Source organism: Daphnia magna, linkage group LG1, assembly GCF_020631705.1.
Source record: "Daphnia magna isolate NIES linkage group LG1, ASM2063170v1.1, whole genome shotgun sequence".
Lineage (NCBI taxonomy): Eukaryota > Metazoa > Arthropoda > Branchiopoda > Diplostraca > Daphniidae > Daphnia > Daphnia magna.
In genome coordinates, this window is record NC_059182.1 from 960517 (window position 1) to 983350 (window position 22834).

Below are 22834 nucleotides of genomic sequence, written 5' to 3' on the forward strand. Positions count from 1 at the left end.
AGCCGTTTCAAAAATTAACGAAACAGTGCTGTTAGCGCAACAACTTAATTTAGGGTTTTTAAGGATTAAATCAAAAACTATAAGACCAATAGGAAAATAAACCTGATTTTCGTGATTTTCATTCAATTTTGATTCGAATTCATGTATTTTAAGCAAAATTTGAAATTTGGCCAAAAATAAAAAGTGGGAAGGGTATAGCCTTCCCACTTTTGTCAAAATCTACCAAAAACGACATCTCTTGAAATTCTCCAAAAATCACACGGAATAATCGAAATTGAACGCTGATTTCGATTTAGTTATTGGTTTTCTCGTTAAACCAGCCGTTTCAAAAATTAACGAAACAGTGCTATTAGCGCAACAACTTAATTTAGGGTTTTTAAAGATTAAATCAAAAACTATAAGACCAATAGGAAAATAAACCTGATTTTCGTTATTTTCATTCAATTTTGATTCGAATTCATGTATTTTAAGCAAAATATGAAATTTGGCCAAAAATGAAAAAGTGGGAAGGGTATTGCCTTCCCACTTTTGTCAAAATCTACCAAAAACGACATCTCTTGAAATTCTCCAAAAATCACACGGAATAATCGAAATTGAACGCTGATTTCGATTTAGTGATTGGTTGTCTCGTTAAACCAGCCGTTTCAAAAATTAACGAAACAGTGCTGTTAGCGCAACAACTTAATTTAGGGTTTTTAAGGATTAAATCAAAAACTATAAAACCAATAGGAAAATAAACCTGATTTTCGTGATTTTCATTCAATTTTGATTCGAATTCATGTATTTTAAGCAAAATTAAAATTTGGCCAAAAATGAAAAAGTGGGAAGGGTATATGCCTTCCCACTTTTGTCAAAATCTACCAAAAACGACATCTCTTGAAATTCTCCAAAAATCACACGGAATAATCGAAATTGAACGCTGATTTCGATTTAGTTATTGGTTTTCTCGTTAAACCAGCCGTTTCAAAAATTAACGAAACAGTGCTGTTAGCGCAACAACTTAATTTAGGGTTTTTAAGGATTAAATCAAAAACTATAAGACCAATAGGAAAATAAACCTGATTTTCGTGATTTTCATTCAATTTTGATTCGAATTCATGTATTTTAAGCAAAATTTGAAATTTGGCCAAAAATGAAAAAGTGGGAAGGGTATAGCCTTCCCACTTTTGTCAAAATCTACCAAAAACGACATCTCTTGAAATTCTCCAAAAATCACACAGAATAATCGAAATTGAACGCTGATTTCGATTTAGTTATTGGTTTTCAAGTTAAACCAGCCGTTTCAAAAATTAACCAAACAGTGCTGTTAGCGCAACAACTTAATTTAGGGTTTTTAAGGATTAAATCAAAAACTATAAGACCAATAGGAAAATAAACCTGATTTTCGTGATTTTCATTCAATTTTGATTCGAATTCATGTATTTTAAGCAAAATTTGAAATTTGGCCAAAAATGAAAAAGTGGGAAGGGTATAGCCTTCCCACTTTTGTCAAAATCTACCAAAAACGACATCTCTTGAAATTCTCCAAAAATCAGACGGTATAATCGAAATTGAACGCTGATTTCGATTTAGTCATTGGTTTTCTCTTTAGACTAGCCGTTAAAAAAATTAACGAAAACAGTTCTGTTAGCGCACCAACTTCATTTATGGTTTTTTAAATGTAAATGAAAAATTATAAGACCAATAGAAAAATAAACCGGATTTCCGTGATTTTCATTCAATTCTCAATCTAAATCATGTATTTTAAGCCAAATTTGAAATTTGGTCAAAAATGAAAAAGTGGGAAGGGTATAGCCTTTCCACTTTTGTCAAAATCGGCCAAAAATGACATCTCTTGAAATTCTCCAAAAATCAGACGGTATAATCGAAATTGAACGCTGATTTCGATTTAGTCATTGGTTTTCTCTTTAGACTATCCGTTTAAAAAATTAACGAAAACAGTTCTGTTAGCGCACCAACTTCATTTATGGTTTTTAAAATGTAAATGAAAAACTATAAGACCAATAGAAAAATAAACCTGATTTCCGTGATTTTCATTCAATTCTGAATCTAAATCATGTATTTTACCACTCACTAATACTCATACTCTTCTTTCTTTTTACCAGGCTTCAGCATCACTCAGAGGATGACCAACATCAATGTTTCTTTTTACTTTCTTTGCAAGACATTTGTTGGTTTCAGACATCAATGCCTCTAATATTCCTGTCCACACAAAGCAGGAAAAGCTTCTTGGCTCAAGGGTCATCTCAAGCAAGTCCAAAGTCATAAACTTCCGAGAGAAGAATTTTTTTTACCGTCTAATACTATAAATAATAAAAATTTAGCTAATATTGTCACACGAGTTGTATTTGGACAAGAACAAACGAATACAACAAGTGATGACATCAATTCTAAACAATGGTTTAACTCAAACAAAAGGGATAACCATTACCAAAAGTTGGAGAAGCGTCTGAAGACCTCTTGAGAAACCAGGGAACTCCTCTTACGGAGCCCAGCTCCGGGAGCTCACCCGATGGAGACTCATCTAACGCAGATTCGGGGCAGCGTTTTATACCGTCGCGCGAATTACTCCCCTTCCGGACTGCATATCTGCGTATCTTTCTTAGAGCGGACTTCTCCCGATAATTTCTTCACCACGATCGCAGCGTTGTCCAAGGAGCGGATGACTCATCTCTGTGAAGAGATAACCAATCTCCCTTTTCACCCGCGACAATATCAACATGCCATAGAGTTGTATGTTAAAGCAAACTGCAAACTAAAAATACTGTTGATAGGTTTTTTTATGCCTATTTATACAAACCAGCATTGTTTAGTTCAGGATAGAAGGGCAGAAATTCTCAATATTTTCCATTGGAATGTTTTCTCTGGGATTGATGTATTCACGATGCACACTGTGTGTAAAGCTGCTGATAGTGACCATACCTGAAGAAACACATTAATAATGAAGGTGTGTGCAAAAGCAGAATCCTAGTGGTTGGCATGAAGATATGGCAAATTTATATCTAGTCGAAGAAAAACCATGGATATAAATTTAAAAATAACAGTAATTAAAATGCAACATGTGATAAACAAAAGATACGCTCAAAAAGTCTAAACTATTCTCAGATAGAATGTGTTGTTTACCGCTGACTAATTATATTGTTGCAATTGCACTGTTTGTTTGTCTCGAGTCACATGTAACTCATTCCACGGTTGGAGATGCAAGATTAATTGTTGAAGGAAAAAATACTGCTAAAACAAAACAAAGTCCTTGGGGCACTCAAGGACTTCACCTAGCTGCCAACAAAGTGAGACATTATGGCATGACTAATTGGATAATGCCTTAAATACCTTTATTAATCAATACGCTCACCAACGGAGCTTTGTTATTGTGCAACGCTCATCGAGGTGCAAACACGCGTACACTTCCAACGTGCGTGTCAAGATCTCGTCAAGTTGTCATTCATTAACTATACAATGCTGATCGAAATCGGCCTAACAATCGATCGATAAATTCAATATGTTGTAGACTCCTCCTCCCTTGAAGGCGTCGTCTATCGAAATCGCTACATGGCAGTACAAGTTGTTTATTTATTTGCTAAATAAACGGACAACTATTAAAAAGTGGATCAAACGGCGTTCCGTAGTTGCCCCTTTTTATGTAGACGACCATGATCGAAACAATGGAGCTCACACGGCCTGTGAAAAAACCTGTCCGTTGCCAGGCGACGCACAAAGCCTCGCCTTGAAAAATAACTTCGCGGCCTGATTTTTCCCTATCTTCATGACCGACGCGCCATCTCTCTGAAAAAAAATCTCCAGAAATGTCGAGTCGCTCTTAGATTGCTCCGCATTCCTTTATTGTTGAGCCGATAATTGACAGGACCCCTTCGTTAATCTCCGCGTTATCTCCTCTACAACACGACGTCAAGTTTTGCGACGCAGCATCTAAAATAAGAAAACGTATAAAGGATACGTACGAGACCCTGAAATCGACTCGAGTTGGCTGACTAAACTGCTCCACACTCCTTCGTCGTTCAGCCGATAAAAACGGGGACTCGACCGGGAGCTGCTGCGTTATTTCCTCTACAAATGGAGACCAATCACAGCGGCACAGCATCTAAAAAAAAAACGAACGAAAGATTACGAAATGCTGAAATCGCCGCGCCATCAGCGCCATCTCTGGGGTAAAGTCTCAGAAAAAGTGTCGGTCGATCCACCGGTCGTTGTAGAAAGGTAAGGGTGCCTGTATCAGGGGGTTGGGAAATGCGAGTTTTGATAGAATCCCTATCGGGAAATTTCAATTTGACAAAACTAGGTAGTAATACCATAGCTAGGTTGCCACCAACAGTTCGTTAATGTAATTCAACGGCTCCCGGTGTTCGTGAAGTTCCCGATAGCCTTCGAGAAAAACAATCACACAGTACTATCGAAATTGAACATAGATTTCGCTTAAGTTATTGGTTTTCTCGTCAAGCCTAGGGAACGCCAAATTACACACCTAAATTTTCAGCACCCCAGGAAGGACAATAAATTTATTTTGCGACGAATAGGACAAATCAGAAGTACTATCGATTCAAATTTTCCTTTAAAGTTTTTATCAATTTCATCGTTTCCAATAGTGAGTCGAGAGATTCAAGACGTGTTCAGTGCGTTCCGTTTCCGTTTTAAACATTCTTTTCGCTACTCGTTAATACATTGAAATTTGCCTTTTTTTCGTACCAACATGAGGGACACTAGACACACGACTGTTTGAAAGATTGATTTTCACACGACGTAATTTGAATGTACAGTACAGTATATTTGCATGTTATTTATTTCAGTTTTTTTTTTGCTGTCAGACAATGTTTTCATATCTTTAGGTGCAATTCCTATCTGCAGCCCTACAGTGTGCAAAAATAGATAGAGGACAAAATCTGATCACCGTGCTGATGTGCACATGCCAGCTTCATGTAAGCAATCTTGAAATGACCTATCAACAGTAATTTTGGTTTATATATGGCTTTTATATGCAATTCTATGACAAATATTTATATTAGCTACACTGTTATAGAACATAGGACTACACAAAAAGACTCTTCCATTAAGGAAATTTGCATCTGTTGACTTTTTTTAGATAGGTAACTCTTAGAAAGAGTAAATATTTTCGTGCTTCTTGGAACAAGGAACATAGCGGATAGCTTGATGGCAACTAAGTATTGTTGGAAATTTGTAAAAAGATGTTAAAGGTATTTGACAAATCTGTAATCATGTTAGTAAAGGTACATTTTTTGGTACTTGAATTAGCACTTAGATTTTCGATGCAGTAGCAGTAGCGAGCGCCAGATAGCGCAGTCGTAGTCCATTTTTTGCTCTGATTGGCTCTCGCAGGCCACAGCTAACGCCGCCATTAAATATATTCAAGTTTACAGGCCTTTGAGTAGGCCTTGGAAAAATCACGTTCGCCTAGAGCTACGGTTCAACGTAATCCAAGAAGAAGCAAATAGGTGGCGTCATTGTGGTCCGTAAAAATGAAGTGAAAAAAATGTCAACTAAAAATATTGTAATTTATGTCGTCCTATAAAAAAAGAACTAACGAGATTTTCCACCCTTAAAAATGTTTATCTTGCTTGTTAGATCAAAGGGCCATTAATTCAGAAATAGAAAATAAATAGAAAAAAAGGTTACGAATCACCCAAATAAACCTGAAAAGAAATTACCAAGATTCCGTTCTGTTGTGCAAGTTCGTGGGCAGGGTATTGAGAACGCAGTATGACGACAATAAATACTGGCTGGTAGTCAACAATTTCAGCAATTTGTTTATTACGTTTTAACCCGGAGAATACAAAACGACGCTACAGTCGTCACTACATACATTCGCATTTATTGCTAGCTGTAAGGAATTAAGCATAGAAGAAAAGAAGTAAAACTTTTATTTATTAGATTGCTGATTGCTCTCTAGCTCAGACTACATTTTACCGTATTTTGCACGTAGACCATCAGAATCAAATACAAAAAGGTTGGTCGGTCGTGACTGAAAATTATAATGAGGTTCATAAGAGTAAGACGCTGTGGGAAAAACTCGTCTACATTTAGTAAATCTTTATAGCAAACCACATAAGACGTGGAAAAAGAGTTTATGATGTTCCTGACACTTTTTCATCGATTACCAGTATAATCCAAGCAGAGCAGTATTGTTTTGGGTTTAATACTATCCCGAAGTGATTACTTTTGGCTGAAATGTTAGGTTACATAAACCTTCGACAGACAGCAAGGTAGAACAATCTAGAACATGATTTAAATAACCCACAGAAATAGAGTCGAATTGACGTAACGCTCTCTTCACTTTTCACTTATATTAGCTTGTAATCGAGAGTGTTTTGAAATCAGGAGAGTGAATGGTTCAATCTGTCTGTTTATTTCAGTGGCTTCTCTGCCGTCACGACGGCTTAGCTTTCGTCACCCAGACAGTTTTCGTTTAGAAAACCAGTATTTTTTCATTTTGATAGGACTCTTTGATGCTTTATGATTATATAATTGTTTTTTCTTCATTGCCCAAAGAGCCCCGATAGACGTGTTAGTAACGTAGGGCAAGATTTTTAGTCGATAACGGTGCTAGATACAGAACGTATGTGTTTATGTGCGTCGTCCGCCGCGATATATTGACATAGGCCATCTACCGGTTCAAGTATCAAGTCCAATCCAAAAGCCCAACAGCTGATGGTTAGTGAAAGTGATTATATGCTGACGATTTCTAAACGAGGCCAAAATCAACTGAAAGTGAAGTTTTAATGTAAGGTAAAGTATCAGCCAAAACAGGAGATTCTTACTCTCCCTGTGGCTTTCTCAAGATCCTCTCTTTGTTGGCCCGCGATTTGCGTTAGTAAATCTCCAGCATGGATCCCATCGAGGACTTGATTTTGCATTCGTTCAGCGATGAAGACAGTACAGACGATATGGAACTTGAACATAGCAATGACGAGTTATATGTGACCAATTCGGATATCGGCGGGATTGACATGACTAAAAGCTCAGAATCTCCCAGTGTCGAACTTCGGTTTTCACCTTCAGACAATGAAGATCACTATACAGGAATCTGCCCCAACATGCCATGGGACGACAAACCTAAAGTTGTTGAACGGTGGCTCCAAATGTACCAGGTTTGTCTCACTATCCCTGTCCATTGATGTCATTCTTGGCAAAATACCCAAGAATGTTTGAAGGTTATGTCGACATTGGAAAACACAAGTTACATTAAAGGACAAAAAAATCCTTTTCTCTCTCTAATATATTATAATTTACTGATGAGATAACCTAGTTTCTCTTTTATTAATGTATTAAATTCAGTTTTGTCATTAAGATGGTGTGTTTTTATTGCAGGATGGAACATTTACCACACAGTGTCTACGAGAATTTTGGAAAATGGTTGTCCCACCCAACTTTTGTCCAGTGGTAATTGAAAACAATAGGAAATTTGTTGTGTTTTCAGACTTTGAAAATATTAAAATCTATTTATAATTAGCCTGGGCATAATTGCATGGAGTCCTTGTATGATGAAGCACAAGTAGTGAGAGAAATGATCCTTCCGCTTGAGCAATTCCTGTGTGCAGCTCCCACTGGAGATCCCAACAAAGTGTGGGAAGAACTGTCCAAAAATGACAATCCGCCTGCTTTGTGCGGGCGTGTTTTCCGTATGGGAGAACCCACATACAGGTAACTAACTTTAACATTTAGAGAACAAAAAAATTATCTAGCTATTTGGATATGGATAACAATGACTTTCTTCGCTGCCAGCTGTCGGGATTGTGGAGCTGATCCCACATGCGTTCTATGCGCCGACTGTTTCCGTAATTCAGAGCACAAACAACATCGCTACAAGTTGAGTACGTCGGTTGGAGGGGGTTATTGTGACTGTGGTGACACGGAAGCCTGGCGTCAAGCTCCTCGCTGCTCACTCCATCAGTGTGATGCCACAGCATCCGCCCTACTGCTTGACCCTACCGCCAGGAAGAAAGCAGCTTTAGATCGTCTAGATCGAATGTAAACAACTAAATTGCCCCCCCCACCAACCACCGATCAAGTATGTTTTATATCGATTACAGAGCTGCCGTCAACATGGGTGATCGCTGCCGCATTGTCATCGAGGCAGTGCTGAATTACGCTCAAGAGTTGTTAGGATCCAACACAAATCTCAATCTACCAGCCGACTTAAAAGTGCGTTGGTATTATCTTGCTTGACGATTATCAAGAGATTTGCTTCAATTTCTGATCTAGATCAAAGAAGGCGATAGTGGATCGATGCCAGTAGATCGGCGTGATTTCGGCCCCTGTGGACCAGAGTTATACACATCCGTCTACGCCACGGCCGTTTATAATGACGAATCACACACGTTCGAGCAGGTCATTCAAGCTCTACAGCGTTCGCTGGATGTCAGTTCTCGCGAAGCAGTCGATCTTGCCACGTGCATTGATCGTGAGGGTAGAAGCATAGTCCGTTGTTCATCATTTCAGGTAAACATACCTTCATTCGAACTTAACTCCTGAATTGCCAGCATGAATCCAGTTGTTTAATCAGGCTTGCAATCAAGCACGTTCAGCTATTGAGCGACACACGTCACGTTTGCCTCCACGTGCTCTGAAAGTCTGCGTCCTTCTTGGACCCTTCTTGGCTCACCAGGGACATGCCCTCCGTCTCCTCAATTGGCTTCGCAAATTAATGGGTATTTGTGAAGGTTTCCGCCTTCTCCTAGCCGATATCATTATGAAGGTACACAACAGCGCTATACGTTCGTTAGCACTAATTGTTAACGTTGTGCAAATTCTTTGTAATTCAGCCCATCTCACGGGACTCTGAGGTATCGCTATTGGAATCCGTCCTTCTATCCGACACCCAGCTATGGAAAGCTGCGCGGTCTGCTTGGCATCGACTGTTTATTGCTGGATTATTGATGGATCCTGACGCGAAACGGGATTTCGCCACTGTAAGTTTTGGGTTGATTATGATCCCCCCAACCCCCCAAAAAAATGACTACAACAATTTTAAAAACTGTAGATATTCACTCGACACTACGGACGACTGATGAGCGACTTTATTTCGGATGATCATGATCATTCGCATAGCGTGACATCCCTATCAGTCCAGCTCTTCACGGTTCCGACGCTCGCCCAGTACCTGATGGGCCATCATGAAGCTTTGGCGGCATTATTGCGCTGCTTTCTTGGCGAGATTGATCGCCGAAAGAATTCGGGTAAATCGTCGCAATCACGTAACTGCATCTTGTTATAAAAATGATGTGAAATGTTTGCTTTGTAGACGGCCTTTTATCTTTCGATCGAAGCCGGAATCAGCAGTCGTTCCGACGAGCCATGTACGTCTTGTACGATATCAAATACCTATTGTCAGCGGTGCCTCTGCCGGAGTTGGAAGAAGGTTCGCAAATGCAACCGCAGTTGGCTGATGACACTGATTCGACATCTGGACGGTGGAGCGAGCCATTACGCAAGGGATTTTTGCACGGGCTTCACATGTTGCTTTCCCTGCTAGCTTCCATGGAGGTAATAAAATTTTGGTTTTAAAAATCTTTTAACAGTTCTAATCAAACGAATCCTAATAGGGAATGGACAGTGTCGTTCGTCAGACGGGTCAGCATGTGGAATTCGAAGCTGAATGGGAAGCGGCCTTTAATCTTCACTGTAAACTTGCGCCCGTATTGACGCTTATTGTCCAGTGGTGTGCATCAGACCGTAAAGTCCTTCTCAAGTCCACTAGAGCTGCCCTAAAGAAATTCCAGGAATTGCAACCCATGGACCAGCAACCGAAAAACGCTGTTACGCTGTTGAACTTTACGCAGCTTTGCTATGATTATGACGTATCATCGCAACCGATCAGCGTTCATCTTCCACTGTCGCGAATGATTTCTGGCCTCTTGTTGGCTTTACCCAAACACGGATTGGATTGGAATTGCTCGGAGATGGCATTGGACTCGAAACCGACTCTGCTCCAACTAATGGAAGCGCCTCTCCGTCTTCAAGTTTTGATGGCACAGGTTTGTCTTTGAGTTTTTTGGCAGCCAATCAAGTGAAAACATGTCTTGATTCTTGTTTATTTTGTATAGGTCCAAGCTGGGATGTGGCGCCATAACGGTTATTCGCTGATCAACCAGCTCTATTTTTATCAGAATGTTCGATGCCGGACAGAGATGTACGATCGCGATATTGTCTTGTTGCAGCTAAGCGCCGCTCTCTTTGACTCTCCTAATTCGTTTTTGCTGGCCTGTCTTCACCGCTTCAATCTGCTCAACTGGGCGCAAGCGGATTTCGATGCTAATCAGCAGCAACTGGCCAAACAGATTTCCTCTTCGACCAAAAAAAGCAATACCGAAGAGGACATGCTCCGCCAAACAATCTTTATCGCCGAAGAGTTTCTGCGTCTCATAATCATCTTGTCCCTAGAGAGATTTACGCCCGGCATTGGACAGGTAACAATTGCTTTGAGACCGCACAATCACAAGCGTTGATTTTACTTGATGACTAAATTGTCTGAAATTAGGTGGACGAAGACGAATGTTTGAGCCACGAGGTGTTGCACTTGCTGTGCGTGGAATCCCAGGGTCACGCAGCTCTCAATCGAGCACTTCCAGAAGACGCGCATCACGAGACGGGATTGGAGCGCGTAGCTGACAAGGTGGCCGTCTTCCGAAAACCTTTGCAAGGGACAGGCCGTGGTGTTTTTTCGCTCAAACCCGAATTCTACGGTGATTACAATGTCTATCATTATCACTACAGTCGCGAGGATCAGTCGCGATCGGAAGATAACGTCCGCAAGATCCGCCGTGCCCGTAACGAGGAGAATTGTTGCCCGCCACCCATACCTATTGTCTTGGCGCCTGCCCTGCGTGGTCTAGTCGGATTGATGAATTGCCAGATTACAATGCACCTCATTCACCAAGTTTTGACGAGGACCTATGACTTGCGTTCGCGCACCTTTTCGGAAGGCCAGCTGCAGGCCGCCTTGCATCTGACTGGTCTGGCGCTTCGCGAAGAAGAGTCGTGCCAGCAGGACAAAACTCGACCGCCCTTTGCGTTCAGCGTACAAGCTCAAGAACAGTTCGGATTGCTCACCGTGCTCGAGTCGTTGCAGACAAACGGCAGAGTGGACGTTCATCGTCCATTGTTGATGTGGACTATTCGGAAATTCCGTTCAGTACACTCCGCTGCCCAGGTATTCATCAATCCCATCACGTCATAGGGACTGAACAGGCCACGAATTTCTTTCTTTTTTCATCTCTCAATAGTCAAGCAGTTCTGCAGAAGGAGCTGGTGGCGCCACGATGGAGGCCGAATCATCCGAAGGCCTTGGGCAAGAATCACCGGCCGAAGCAGCTGCTCGTCAGCGGAAAGCAGAAATGGCTGCAGCCCGTCGTGCTGCCATTTTGGCCCAAATGTCAGCACAGCAAAAGAGCTTTATCAAGGAGCATGCAAAACTGTTCCAAGAAACAGGTTCATCTATTTCAGGTTTCTTGTCACCTTGTCTCTCACTTCCACATCTTCTCATTGACGTTTTCAACTTGCAGAGAGTGGAGGTGCGTCGACTACTTCAAATCTCGGGTCTACTATGAGCGGATCAGCCATGGATTTGTCAGAATCGCCGCCTACGGCTCAAATCTTCCCAGTTTGCCTCGGTCCAGGCTTCACGGTGGCTCCTTCAACGTCAGATACGAGCTACACGTGTATCGTTTGCCAGGAAGAACATCGTCAAACGGGCGAGCAACCGGCCATGGTATTGGCATCTTTCGTCCAACTATCGGCCGTCTTACGGTGGAAGAATGACAAGGATGCCGTGGAAGAACCGCTGCCTGAAACGTGGCCGATGCTAATTGATGGCGGTCGGCGGATCGGGACCCATATATCAACGTGTGGTCACGTCATGCATTTTCAGTGCTGGCAGCAACATTTCGACTCTCTTCTGGGCCGGGAACGCAGAAGATCGTATCGGTAAAAATCAGTGTGAATAAACTTTTTTCCGTCACGGAGATAAAAGTTTTCTTCTCCCATTACAGACCTCGACAGAGTGCCAGTTTCGACGTGGAACGCCACGAGTTTCTCTGCCCATTGTGTAAAAGTTTGTCCAATGCGGTGTTACCCATTCTACCTAATCGTTCAGCGTCGAGCGTGCGTCCCAATGGATCAGAAGCCGGCCAGGCTGATATGAGCATTTGGCTGGAGGGCCTGCAGCTCTTGGCTGACAACAGTCGGGAAATTAAATACAGCAAAACGGATAACACCAACATCTACGAAACATGCGGACCCACTGAGTTGGAAACTAAGTTGGGATCCATGAAATCCAAGTTGTTTGTGAATGTGCTGATGGCTCGCACCCGACCAAAGATAGCAACCACTCTGAAGGAGATGGCTTCATTGTTCGTCCAATCGGTATACACGGTAAGCTTACTTTTGTATCGGCCTGATGGTCTAGGGGTATGATTCTCGCTTCGGGTGCGAGAGGTCCCGGGTTCAAATCCCGGTCAGGCCCAGTCGACTCTTTTTGCTTTTTTTTGTTTTAAATAAGCCATTTTAGACAAGAATTTAGTTCTTTATTATTTATAGGATTTTATAAATACTCTTTTAAGTTTCTTTATTGTTTCAGTTTCGTTCAAATAGCGGTAGTTCGCTCAATGTCTCGATCGTAAAGCAGCGTTGTCTAAGATAATCTTTTTTTATCACTGTAGAGTTTCCCCATTAGTTTTTAATCGTTATTTTAATATTTTGCAGTCTACTTGATGCTGTGATGAAAGTAAAGACTATTTCATTGGCCGTTTATTTGTTGTTTAAGTTGAAGCAACTATACCAAGTGTGCGACTACATCACTTAGAAACAGAAGTAGTATGTGGCCTGTTGGTCTAGGGGTATGATTCTCGCTTTGGGTGCGAGAGGTCCCGGGTTCAAATCCCGGACAGGCCCACTTTTTATCATTCTTTTTTTTCCCTCTGAATGTTTACTGAGTAGTTTGATCATTTTCTTTTTCGTGTTAAACTCATCACAAGTAATTGCTTGTAGATTTCTTCATCCGCTCGATTAATATTTTAATATTATGTCCATGTTTGTGTATATAGACGGCAGTAGCAGCTAATCCTAACGCAGATGATATCCGAGTCCCCATGGCGATCGCCCAAGCGACCGCTTTCACCATCTTATCAACGGAATCTTTACTTGCCTATCAGAATCACAGTCCTTCATCTGGACTGGCCGCCCGCCAAGAGGAGGGTCTTAGAGCCCTTTTACGGTTGGTGGTTTCCATGGAGTCTATCGTCACTTCACATGAAGTAATTCGTCAATAAATCGATTATAGTTTTAGTAGCAAAATAACATTTTCGTTATTCAATAGGTGATGAAGAACTATGCCCTTCATTTGTTGCGTATGGTTCTTCTCCCCAGTAGTACAATTTCCGTCTTGGAGATCGACGCATTCGGTCTGTTGGTTGGTCTCTTTAGTACCTTACCTTCACTTAGTGAGCCATCGTTCGAAAGTGACGTCCGAGGAGTTCCGCAATTCAACCCAATTCTGGTAATTAAAGCCGCGTTGATTACAATGGTCAGCTATATCATATCGCTCTAATGGGTTGTCTCATTTAGGCTTGGCACGTTTTCCGTTTGTGTTTGTTCTGTCACGTGACGCAAATTGCGGCTACCATGGCGCCCGCATCCGAACATATGGATATGGATCAGCCGTCATGCAGCAGCAGTACCTTTACAACCTCGGCAAGTGAAAGTTGGCAGACCTACCTGCAATTGCTAGGCCGCCCTGATGTTGCCAGCCACACAAATCACACGGAAAAGTGGGTCACGGAGCAATGCCTTCCGTTTTTCCGGTCGTCGGCCATCCTTTTCCATTTCATCACCAACATCCCTTACCCGAAATTGGATGATGCTTACGATAATTATGCCGAAGCCGTCCTGTGGTTACACTATTTAGGCGTCGAATCTTTAAGCCAGCTGGTATCCGAAAGCTGGACCAAAGCATTGCTGTCTCTGTGGAACGTGTCGGTTGTTCCACCATTGGCCAGCACCAGTGACGTCATGTTAGTAGAGGCGACATTAGCCAAACCAAGGCCACCGTGGACCTTTCCCGTTATCTCTTCCGGACTCATTACGCTTCCGTCCGACTATAGTGAGCTCATTAACGCAGCTTCTCTATTCACGTGCCCCAATAGCGAAGGTGACGAGGCGCGTACCCCGGCCATGTGCCTCGTGACTGGCAAAATGCTTTGCTCTCAGGTAATGCTATCAAACACAAATCTCTTTATTCTTATGTTTTAAAAATATGTATTGATTTTTTTAAAATTTATTTATAATTATTTTTCTTTGTGTTTTCAGAGCTATTGTTGCCAAACGGAATTGGACGGGCAGCAAGTGGGTGCCTGTACGGCTCACGCTCAACTATGTGGATTTGGAGCTTGTCTCTTTTTACGAGTCCGTGAATGCAAACTTCTCTTGATGGCTGGGAAAAGCAAAGGTGAAAATTCATTTCGTTTTCACTTCAAAATTTGGTTGGTGATTATCAAAGAGTCTTTTGATTAGGTTGTTTCCTACCTCCGCCTTACGTTGATGCCTACGGCGAGACGGATCAGGGCCTCAGACGGGGCGATCCGCTTCATCTTTGTGATGCCTCTCGCCGTAAATTGGAGCTCCTCTGGCGCTCTCACGGCCTTTACAACGAAGCGGCTAAATACATGGAGAACTCCCAGGCTCTCGTCGTGACCGAGTGGCACCACCTCTAATCCTCCCATATTCCCTCATACACATACACCCTACGTTTTAATCGCCCAAATCTCTCGCCTCTCATTCTTTTTTCTCACGTTCTATCTCTCTGTCTCTCTTATACTTCTACAAGCTTGTCTTGTTGTGCGTATCGCAAAACAAAAACAAAAAAAAGAAAGAAAAAAAAAAAACAATAAGAGAAAAATAGTTGATTTCTTCTCCCTTGATCTGAAACACTTAGTTGGAAAATGGAAAATGTTTGAATGCAAAATCAATGCCGGGCAAAGAAGCGGAAAAGGGGGCTGTTGAGGGAAAGAAAACCACCAAAGTTTGACCCTCCTTTCTTCATCTTTCTTTCTCTTTTCTGTGCATCTCTCCATCTATTTTTTCTATTTCCCCGTTTGTTTTTGACAATGTTGTTTTTGCTTTCTTGTAAAAGTTAATTCTCGATTTCATCCCTTTTTTTTTGCACTTATTAGGTAATTGGTTTCGATAAGCATAGAAACATACAAAACATCTACGTACTTTCGTACCATTTTGGAAAGTTTTGAACTTTGAGTTTAAATCTTAAAAAAAAAAAGAAAAAAACATCTAGTAGAATTTAAAAACGTGAATAAAGCGCTTAAGTTTTCTCCTTGAAAAAGCAAAATTAAGAAATGATAATTTTTGTTTTCCCTATTGCTCCATTTCTTGGCCCCTTCTCCGTTTCTCTATCTCTTTAACCACTTAAATATTGTTTCAAATTTGATGTGAAAAAACAAAATCAGTTAACTTGCATAAAATGGAAAAAAAAAACTGAAGATGGTGATGAAAGAAGAAAAACGAATACACTTATTGCGTGTGGTTGGGTGTTTCACCGACAATCGAGAACAACTGACATCATCGCACACCCACTGTCGATGATGATGGCCGTGTTACAGCCACGTAAAATTCTCTCAATCCCCCATAAGGAAATTTGGTTATGTTGCAGGACTCATCGTCATTAAAACGCAATTTTACACACGAACGCAACAGCAATTTCTACAGCTGATCATCAACAACAATAACAACAATGCAAAAAATAGTGACAGTCATGAAAGGACCATTCGTCAGTTCTTTTTTATTGTCTAGAGACACGGCATAATTTTCGGGCTTTGTTCCAAGAACGGCGGATCGATCACGCATGAATAAAATAAAAAATGATAACAAAGAAAACGAAAAAAAAAAAAAAAGTAATGAAATTCCTGAAAAATTGGCAACATTGGTTGCATAGCAGACGAGTGACAACTACACCGTAAACAAAAGCGTTTTACTTGTCCCCGTCTGCTTTGTTCACGTCGAAAAATAAAATTTTTGTTGAATCTTTACAGTTGGTGAAGCAAGTATCCATTTAAGGTGAGGCTGATTCGTGCATGTCAACTTAAGTTTCGTTTTTGTGTTGTATAAAAAACCTCTGGGGAGAATCAAGCGTTTGTCTGTGACTCTTGGACCAGAAACAAACCCAGTGGACACGGGCTGACCGGTTCTGATTCAACATTCGTTTATTTTGACGACTCCTCCCTTTTCCGTTAGTCTTTTTCTTTCAAGCGAGTGTTTGGGTCATACACACTGTGTGTTTACCTCCCTTGGGGTATTGATCAGCTCACCTATTGGTCGGTTGGCTTGAACGCTGACGTCGTCCACCTATTCTTGGTACAGTGACATCACACCTCGTCACGTGACGTCACATCTTATGAATTCATGAAAATCTACATACGAAATGACAAGAACAACACCTTTTTTAGGTGTGGACTCTCACGACTAGACATTGGCATCCATCAACCGGTGGCCGATCAGAATTTTTCCTTTAGAAACATCAACGCCTTTTGAACAAAAAAAAAATTACATGTTTTTTTTCTGTTTACGATAAGCAAACGCAAATCAATTGATGCGTGTGTGCGTTTCCACGAGTCGGGGCGTTGTCTGGTATGTGCCGTTCGTTATTGTGTCTGAGGTTTATTTTTGTGACAAGTTAAAGAGCAGCCCTCTTTCTCTAATTATAATTAAAGAGCCTGACCCCAAACAGCTGCTCCAGTTTTGTTTTGAAAGAAGATGCATATCCTTCTCTTGATTGAGTCATTTTGATAATTCTGGAGTTTTCGATGAGTCAATGATTCATTCTTTTAGTTTTTCGCATTTCTCAGAAAGAAAAAAAAATAAGTTGTTGTTTTCATTCGGCAAGTCCGGTTTAAACGTCGCGGTGCTGGAATCCCGTTTGGATCGAACTTACTAGACGGTGCGAGAAAGAAAAATATTTGCTGGAAGGCAAAAAGGGCGTCTCTCATTTTGGTCCAGCGCCAAAGACGGGCTTCGTCTACGCGCTACACACTTACTACAGGACTTACCCAATTCACTCAGTTTCTGTGTTATAAACCCACCCCACTCTCTCCCGCTGCGTCGCCCGGCTATTTCCGAGACTGAGGCTCCCCCAGCGCATTTTTCTTCTATGTATAAAAAGGAGAAGAACTCCCGGGACTAACAACCAGACAGTTCCAAACAACAAAGTGCTTCAGTTGCCCGCTGCCCTCGACACACGTAGTCAGTGCTCCCGCTCTCTCTCTCTCCCAGTATCTACTACATATCTCTCTGCGATTCGTTATTGCAGCTTATTCAAGCTTTTAATTTGATTTCACACGTGTGTGTTTTTTCTCCAAGTATACAGGTAAACAATCAATCGGGAATTTTAGGTTTTGCATAGCTGAAACAGTTTTCTAGTAAACAGTTGCTATGGCAACTGAAACTCATTTTTTTAATATGCCGATGGGTTTTTTTTTTTTAACGTGAGAGTTGACGTCGTGGGCTTATTCGTTTAGCAGCTAAACAAACAGACGAAACAGGTCGTGGATATTTGAATAGGGAGAGGGTTTCGCCTACCACCCCGAGTGTTTGCCCGGCCGTGTCTCTTTTCAACGCCTTTTATGGTCACGTAACCTTGGCGGAGAAAGACATTTGGGTGTTGTTTTTCTTTCACAAACACAGCGGGTATTTTCTTACCTGCTGGGCTGGCCCGTTGTCGGGTCGGATTAATTCTCTCATCTTTTCGTTTTCCCATTTCTTTGTGAGAGACAGTCGACCGCCACCGCCCCGTAATTACCTGACGTCATTGCATATATTCATTTTTTGTGTGTGTGTTCGTTTGTACAGGTATAACAAATATGGCCGGCAAGAACATTATTCCCATCAAGCTGGGCGATTTCAGCGTCCTTGATTCTGAATTCAATTCGATTCGTGAGCGTTTCGACTCTGAAATGCGCAAAATGGAGGACGAAATGACTCGTTTCCGCTCGGAATTGCTCAATCGCGAGCAATCATCGTCGCTCTTTTCACGTTCGTCCACCTCTAGCAGCACGACCTCTTCCAGCACTAACAGGTAAACCACCTCTTCTTTTTTGGGGGGGGGGGAGGGGACCCAGCCCCTCCATCATCCATCATCCTGTTGTCTTCCGGGACTTTCAAGAAGAAAAAAAAAAATTAGGCATCGCTTAGATATTCACTGATGCCGTTGGCAATGGAATAACACTCATTAACTATTCATTTCTTCTTTCTCTTGGCTGGGAAACCTAACCCCACCTCTACAACATAACTTTATACACGCGCGCGCGGTGCATCTTTACCAATGGCTTCTTATTTTAACCTTCTTACGCGTAACACCAACATAAAAAGCTCTATGCTGCCGGGTATGCACATGTCGGAGGCTCGCAAATGGATCGGTGATGTCAAGGAGCAAATGTCTTCTCTTTCTTCTGCCTCTTCCTCTCACATGCACAGGTAAAAATGCGACTAATAAAAAAAACAGGTGTATAACCAAAAGGGGCTTTTTGATTGGGACTTGAAATGACTACCCTTTGTGTATAGTCTCCTTTAAAAAAATCTAATAATAATGGATTAAAGCAATAACGTTTGAATGTTAGTGCTTTGGCTGCTCCGGCCTCTGATTGGTTGACTGGTCTCCACTCTCCGCTGATTCAAGAGGATGGCGAAGAAAAGAAATTAAAGTTGCGTTTCGACGTGGCTCAGTACACGCCCGAAGAGATTGTCGTCAAAACGGTGGACAACAAGTTGTTGGTTCACGCCAAACACGAAGAGAAATCCGAATCGAAATCCGTCTACAGAGAATACAACCGAGAGTTCCTTTTGCCGAAGGGAACCAATCCCGAATTGATCCGTTCGTCGTTGTCCAAGGTAAAATCATTTTCTATGTCCTAGTTTTAGCCTTTTTTTTTTAGAAAACCTGTTTTGCATTGATTTCTTATTTTTTGAAATATTCTAGGACGGTGTGCTGACCATTGAAGCACCTCTACCAGCCATCGCTGCAGGTGAAAAAATGATCCCCATTGCTCAGCATTGATGCAAATATGAATCTCCCTTCCCCAAGAAAAATTTTTCAGTTTTTGATGTCAACCGTTTTGAAAAATGTGACTCTTTTTTTTTTGTGGGGTCGCATACAGCAGCTTTAAGTAAGAAAAAAAAAGAAAAAAAAATCTTTATTTATCTCCGGAATCTCATTTTTATGGAGGGGAAGGGGTTACATAATTGGAATGAAAAACTTTTTCCGCTTTTTATCGTTTGAACCGCAAGATGCACGTGCTTCGTTACCCAATGGAGCCACCCACTTTTTTTTTTTTTGTCTTTCTGTCAGTGTTGGTGGTGAAAAAATAAGAAACATTTGCAAAACAGGTTATGATATTTTGTTCTTTTGTATTTTTTCACTGCCCAAAATACACATACACCACCCACTTACGAATAGACCTGTTTATTCTTTGTAAGGAGGGTCTCCTACCCTGTGTTTACCGTGTCATCTTTTACACAGTGTCCGTTAGAGGGACCTTTCCTTTTCTTCGAAAGACAAGGACAGATTAAAACGTAAGAAAAAAGCGGGGATTCCCCATGGATAGTCGTCCAATGAACGACTCGAAAAAAAAAAAGGCGGGGGAGGGATACTAAAATGCCCGCGTTAACAGGTTTTATTTTTTTCATTTTCATTCAGTGTGTGGTAGTCGTCAGAGGTGTCTCTCATCGTTGGTGTCGTGATAGCACCCGTAGAAAGATAGTGAAAAATGTTACTTTAATGCATTACCTGCCCGAATCACGTGTAGTCATGCCGAAGCGCCGTTCACCGTCCACGCTTGTGTTAACGTGTTTGAAGGAGATTTGCTCTTCAATCGATTGGTTCGCAAGTCATCATCGCCAGCAATTTGTTTGCCTCAGTAAACATTCGTTTTTCATCAATTGTTTTGCTTCTTTTTTTTTACGATTTGTTTTTTTTTTTTTGTGTGTATTTTATTGAATTAAGCTAGTGATTTGGTCAGCCGGATTTTCAATCGCTTAAAAACTAGGCCGGATTTAACTGTCGAGCATTTCCAATTGGTTGTAACGGATCATGTAAATTGCATTGACCTTTCGAATCCTTATCAACATGACAAATGGGATTCGTACATTGATTCTGTGCTAGATATTATTTGTGTTAGAAAACCGGTAGGCAATAATCCCGATTTCATCAGTTATTAGATAATCATCTAAACGTTCCCTTTTATTTCAAATTCAAATTCAAGAACCTGATCCGGATCAATTTTTCCAACGTCCTCCGCATTCCGGATATTTTTTGGTCTCACATAATACAATCACTGACCTCACTTCAAATCATTAGTCTTCGTTCAACCAACTGTAGTGATCAACAAGTTTTCACGATCGTTAAACATTGTCGCAATCTAAGGTGTTTGTAAAACGTTGATTATCCTAGTAGAAGTTGTTATTTAATTATTCATTCATTCAGGGAATTGGACCTTTCGCTTTGCGAACGCGTAACGAATTGGAGCATCTCCTATCTGTGCGAGGAGGCTGAAGAGGGGCTGAAATTGCAACACCTGGACTTGATGCAAACACAGGTGGACGAGCGGGGCATTCGTTCTGCCTTACAGCGTTGCCCAGGGCTTCGAAGCCTTAAATGGCGTAATACGATTAACGTTTTAGGACAAATTTATCGGGATCTTTCAGGCAACAGGTCATTGACTACCCCGCCCAGCTTTTCCCTCCATCAACTCATCAGTGATCATTCGTATCGACTTTGCAGTCTTCCAGGAGCCGTCCAGCTTTGCCGCCACGCCGTCCAGGTAAGTTTATTTTTTTCTATTTAAAAAAGAAATCACCATTTCCATTCCTTGTGCATCTAGGTTATCATTGACGGCCCGTCTCTTTTATTGGCCAAGGAATTGCAATCCCTAGAACATTTGGTTTGTCTCCGTGAGCTACACGTCCTACTGGCCAGTAACAATAGTTCCGAATTCCAATTGAATTTTCGTGAAGGTTTCGATTTAATTTTGCTCAAACACGGTCCGACGTTGGAACACTTATCGCTTGGTCGGATTCATAATGTCAATCTGCAACAGATTGCTCGTTACTGCCGCCAACTCACATCCTTATCCCTCGAATCGAATCACAGCTACGACCATACAGAGACGTCGACGGAGACCATCCAATGTCTGTCCAAGTTTCACGTGATTATACGCGATCGTGAACGTGTCGACGTGGATGATTCAGTTCGTGACGTCCCTGGATCGTGTCTGAGCGCTCTTATTTCATCCAAAAACATGAAACAGATAAAAATACGAGCCTGTCAGACGCTGGATGACGATATTTTAGTCAATGCGTTAGTCGGGCCTAATCTTGAAACTCTTGAACTGGAATCTTGTTCCAATATTTCGATGAAAAGTCTTTGGCTCGTGACTGAACGTTCGGAACGTTTGTCCAACCTCAAAGTGTATCGATGTCAACTAGTCAACTATCGGGAAATCGCCGAACTTTATGCAGTCATCAATGAGCAGCATTGCGACCTGGATGTAGATTACTATAGCGATGATTAAATGTAAGTGTGCCATTTTTCTTTTATTTCCTAAAAATTCCTGAAAATAAACCTTTTCTTAAATTTTTACTTCAAGCGAAAGAAATAATTATTCGGGTTAGTTTCACTAGGCCGTAAAATTGAAGTTCAATTGTTGAATTAGATCCTGAAATAATTAGAAGACATTTTACTTGTTTTGAAAAATGCGTTTTACTTACTCAAATCATTAGGAGGTAGCATTTTCTAATTAAAATGCAATTTTGCATTGTACTTAGCATGCACGGACGATTTGTAGTCGTTGTGGCTGTATCGATGACGGTTGTTGTTTTTTGTTGGTTCCATATTTCCCGTCTACACTCGACGACAGGTGATGAAACAGAATAAAAGTAGAAAAATCCAGTGCGGAATATCTTTGTCACGTAATAGAGAGGAGTGTTGTCGTTTGATTCGACCTCGACACTGAACCAGATCATTGATGTATACGAACTTGACGGACGGCGAACGTGACTCTATTTCGCAATGAATTTGTTGTGTGCCTGTATAGCGTTGTGAAATTCGCGAAGCCCATTCTTTCGACAACGTGGTATTCCCTCAGAAGAGAACATTAAAGATGTTGGAGTGAAACGAGAGGTCGAAAATAACACAAAATTATCCGCAGCTGCAGTAGAAATGCAAAGTGAACCATCATGGAATTTTAGAAAACAGCAACTCCTATCATTTCGAAACAAGTTTTTATTTTAGAAGTTGAAAAATTGAATTAAAAATTATATCAACCGAAAGTTAATTGTGAAAACATCAAAGCAAACTATTCTAATCTAATGTTGAGCGTGAACGTCTTTCAACGACATAAGCTATTAATATTTATGGACTCTCGGGCTTTTTGACAGTCTGGACGTCTGCATGTGACAGCAGTATATGACAAACGTCTAAATATATAAATCCAGGTCTTCAGGTATTTGCTCCAGTTTTGACATTAGACACGGCGAGACGCACGTACGTCATCCCATAGGAAACGACTAATTTACGTGATCTTATTCACGTACTCTGTGCACCTCGTCGTGCAATATATTCGCCATGTCCTACATTTATTTATAGATCAAATCCAACATTGCATCGCTATGCAATGCAAGGTCACAATTACAGGTTATTTATAACCAATAATTTCGATGATAAATGTTGGTAGGCTTAAACCAATTGTACTTGCAACAGGTGAATGACAACATCTTGTGTAGACTCACGCAAATGGGAAAGCACAGTAGCACT

At 41.2% G+C, this 22834-nt stretch overlaps 3 protein-coding genes, 3 long non-coding RNA genes and 2 other non-coding genes across 15 annotated transcripts; 6 read left to right on the forward strand and 2 right to left on the reverse strand.

Annotated features, from left to right (window-relative positions):
- Positions 1–2635: 2635 nt before the first annotated feature.
- On the reverse strand, positions 2636–3595 carry LOC123475184. Of its 3 annotated transcripts, none has more exons than XR_006649974.1 (3): positions 3124–3592; positions 2801–2922; positions 2636–2696 (listed from the first exon to the last, which is right to left on the reverse strand). It is a non-coding gene; the product is annotated as an uncharacterized LOC123475184 (long non-coding RNA). The 3 variants fall into 3 exon arrangements; XR_006649973.1 differs by lacking the exon at positions 2636–2696 and having other exon boundaries at positions 2864–2922; positions 3124–3276; positions 3331–3594; XR_006649972.1 differs by lacking the exon at positions 2636–2696 and having other exon boundaries at positions 2864–2922; positions 3124–3595.
- Positions 3596–4211: 616 nt separating this feature from the next.
- LOC116921429 lies at positions 4212–4982 on the forward strand. 2 transcript variants are annotated; one of them, XR_004393289.2, is made up of 3 exons: positions 4212–4544; positions 4602–4755; positions 4821–4977. It is a non-coding gene; the product is annotated as an uncharacterized LOC116921429 (long non-coding RNA). The 2 variants fall into 2 exon arrangements; XR_004393287.2 differs by having other exon boundaries at positions 4213–4544; positions 4602–4766; positions 4842–4982.
- LOC123475194 lies at positions 4496–6527 on the reverse strand. The gene is made up of 2 exons (XR_006649980.1): positions 5679–6527; positions 4496–5430 (listed from the first exon to the last, which is right to left on the reverse strand). It is a non-coding gene; the product is annotated as an uncharacterized LOC123475194 (long non-coding RNA).
- A 158-nt stretch (positions 6528–6685) lies between these two features.
- Positions 6686–15558, forward strand: LOC116918250 (E3 ubiquitin-protein ligase UBR2). 2 transcript variants are annotated; one of them, XM_045177506.1, is made up of 21 exons: positions 6686–7118; positions 7339–7410; positions 7481–7671; positions 7753–7998; positions 8061–8172; positions 8233–8469; positions 8534–8725; positions 8793–8939; positions 9011–9206; positions 9272–9513; positions 9573–10004; positions 10074–10436; positions 10508–11179; positions 11253–11472; positions 11532–11952; positions 12018–12399; positions 13071–13280; positions 13343–13522; positions 13591–14232; positions 14332–14470; positions 14536–15558. In XM_045177506.1, exons 1-21 carry the CDS (start codon positions 6855–6857, stop codon positions 14733–14735), a joined length of 5760 nt encoding a protein of 1919 aa, XP_045033441.1. In that variant the 5' UTR covers positions 6686–6854; the 3' UTR covers positions 14736–15558. The 2 variants fall into 2 exon arrangements, with proteins under 2 accessions (XP_045033441.1, XP_045033442.1); XM_045177507.1 differs by having other exon boundaries at positions 11253–11457.
- On the forward strand, positions 12419–12490 carry Trnap-cgg. Its single transcript has one exon. It is a non-coding gene; the product is annotated as a tRNA-Pro (tRNA).
- Positions 12847–12918, forward strand: Trnap-ugg. Its single transcript has one exon. It is a non-coding gene; the product is annotated as a tRNA-Pro (tRNA).
- A 388-nt stretch (positions 15559–15946) lies between the features above and the next one.
- LOC116920200 (heat shock protein beta-1) lies at positions 15947–19473 on the forward strand. Of its 3 annotated transcripts, none has more exons than XM_045177514.1 (5): positions 15947–16089; positions 17878–18103; positions 18397–18501; positions 18645–18915; positions 19004–19473. In XM_045177514.1, the coding sequence occupies exons 2-5, from the start codon at positions 17889–17891 to the stop codon at positions 19079–19081; spliced, it is 669 nt and encodes a 222-aa protein (XP_045033449.1). In that variant the 5' UTR covers positions 15947–16089; positions 17878–17888; the 3' UTR covers positions 19082–19473. The 3 variants fall into 3 exon arrangements, with proteins under 3 accessions (XP_045033449.1, XP_045033448.1, XP_045033450.1); XM_045177513.1 differs by lacking the exon at positions 15947–16089 and adding an exon at positions 17201–17395; XM_045177515.1 differs by lacking the exons at positions 15947–16089; positions 18397–18501 and adding an exon at positions 17201–17395.
- A 77-nt stretch (positions 19474–19550) lies between these two features.
- LOC123475002 (F-box/LRR-repeat protein 20-like) lies at positions 19551–21655 on the forward strand. Of its 2 annotated transcripts, XM_045177509.1 has the most exons (6): positions 19551–19940; positions 20027–20208; positions 20286–20446; positions 20507–20843; positions 20904–20973; positions 21037–21655. In XM_045177509.1, the coding sequence occupies exons 1-6, from the start codon at positions 19679–19681 to the stop codon at positions 21591–21593; spliced, it is 1569 nt and encodes a 522-aa protein (XP_045033444.1). In that variant the 5' UTR covers positions 19551–19678; the 3' UTR covers positions 21594–21655. The 2 variants fall into 2 exon arrangements, with proteins under 2 accessions (XP_045033444.1, XP_045033443.1); XM_045177508.1 differs by having other exon boundaries at positions 19555–19940; positions 20904–21655.
- The last annotated feature ends 1179 nt before the right edge of the window (positions 21656–22834 follow it).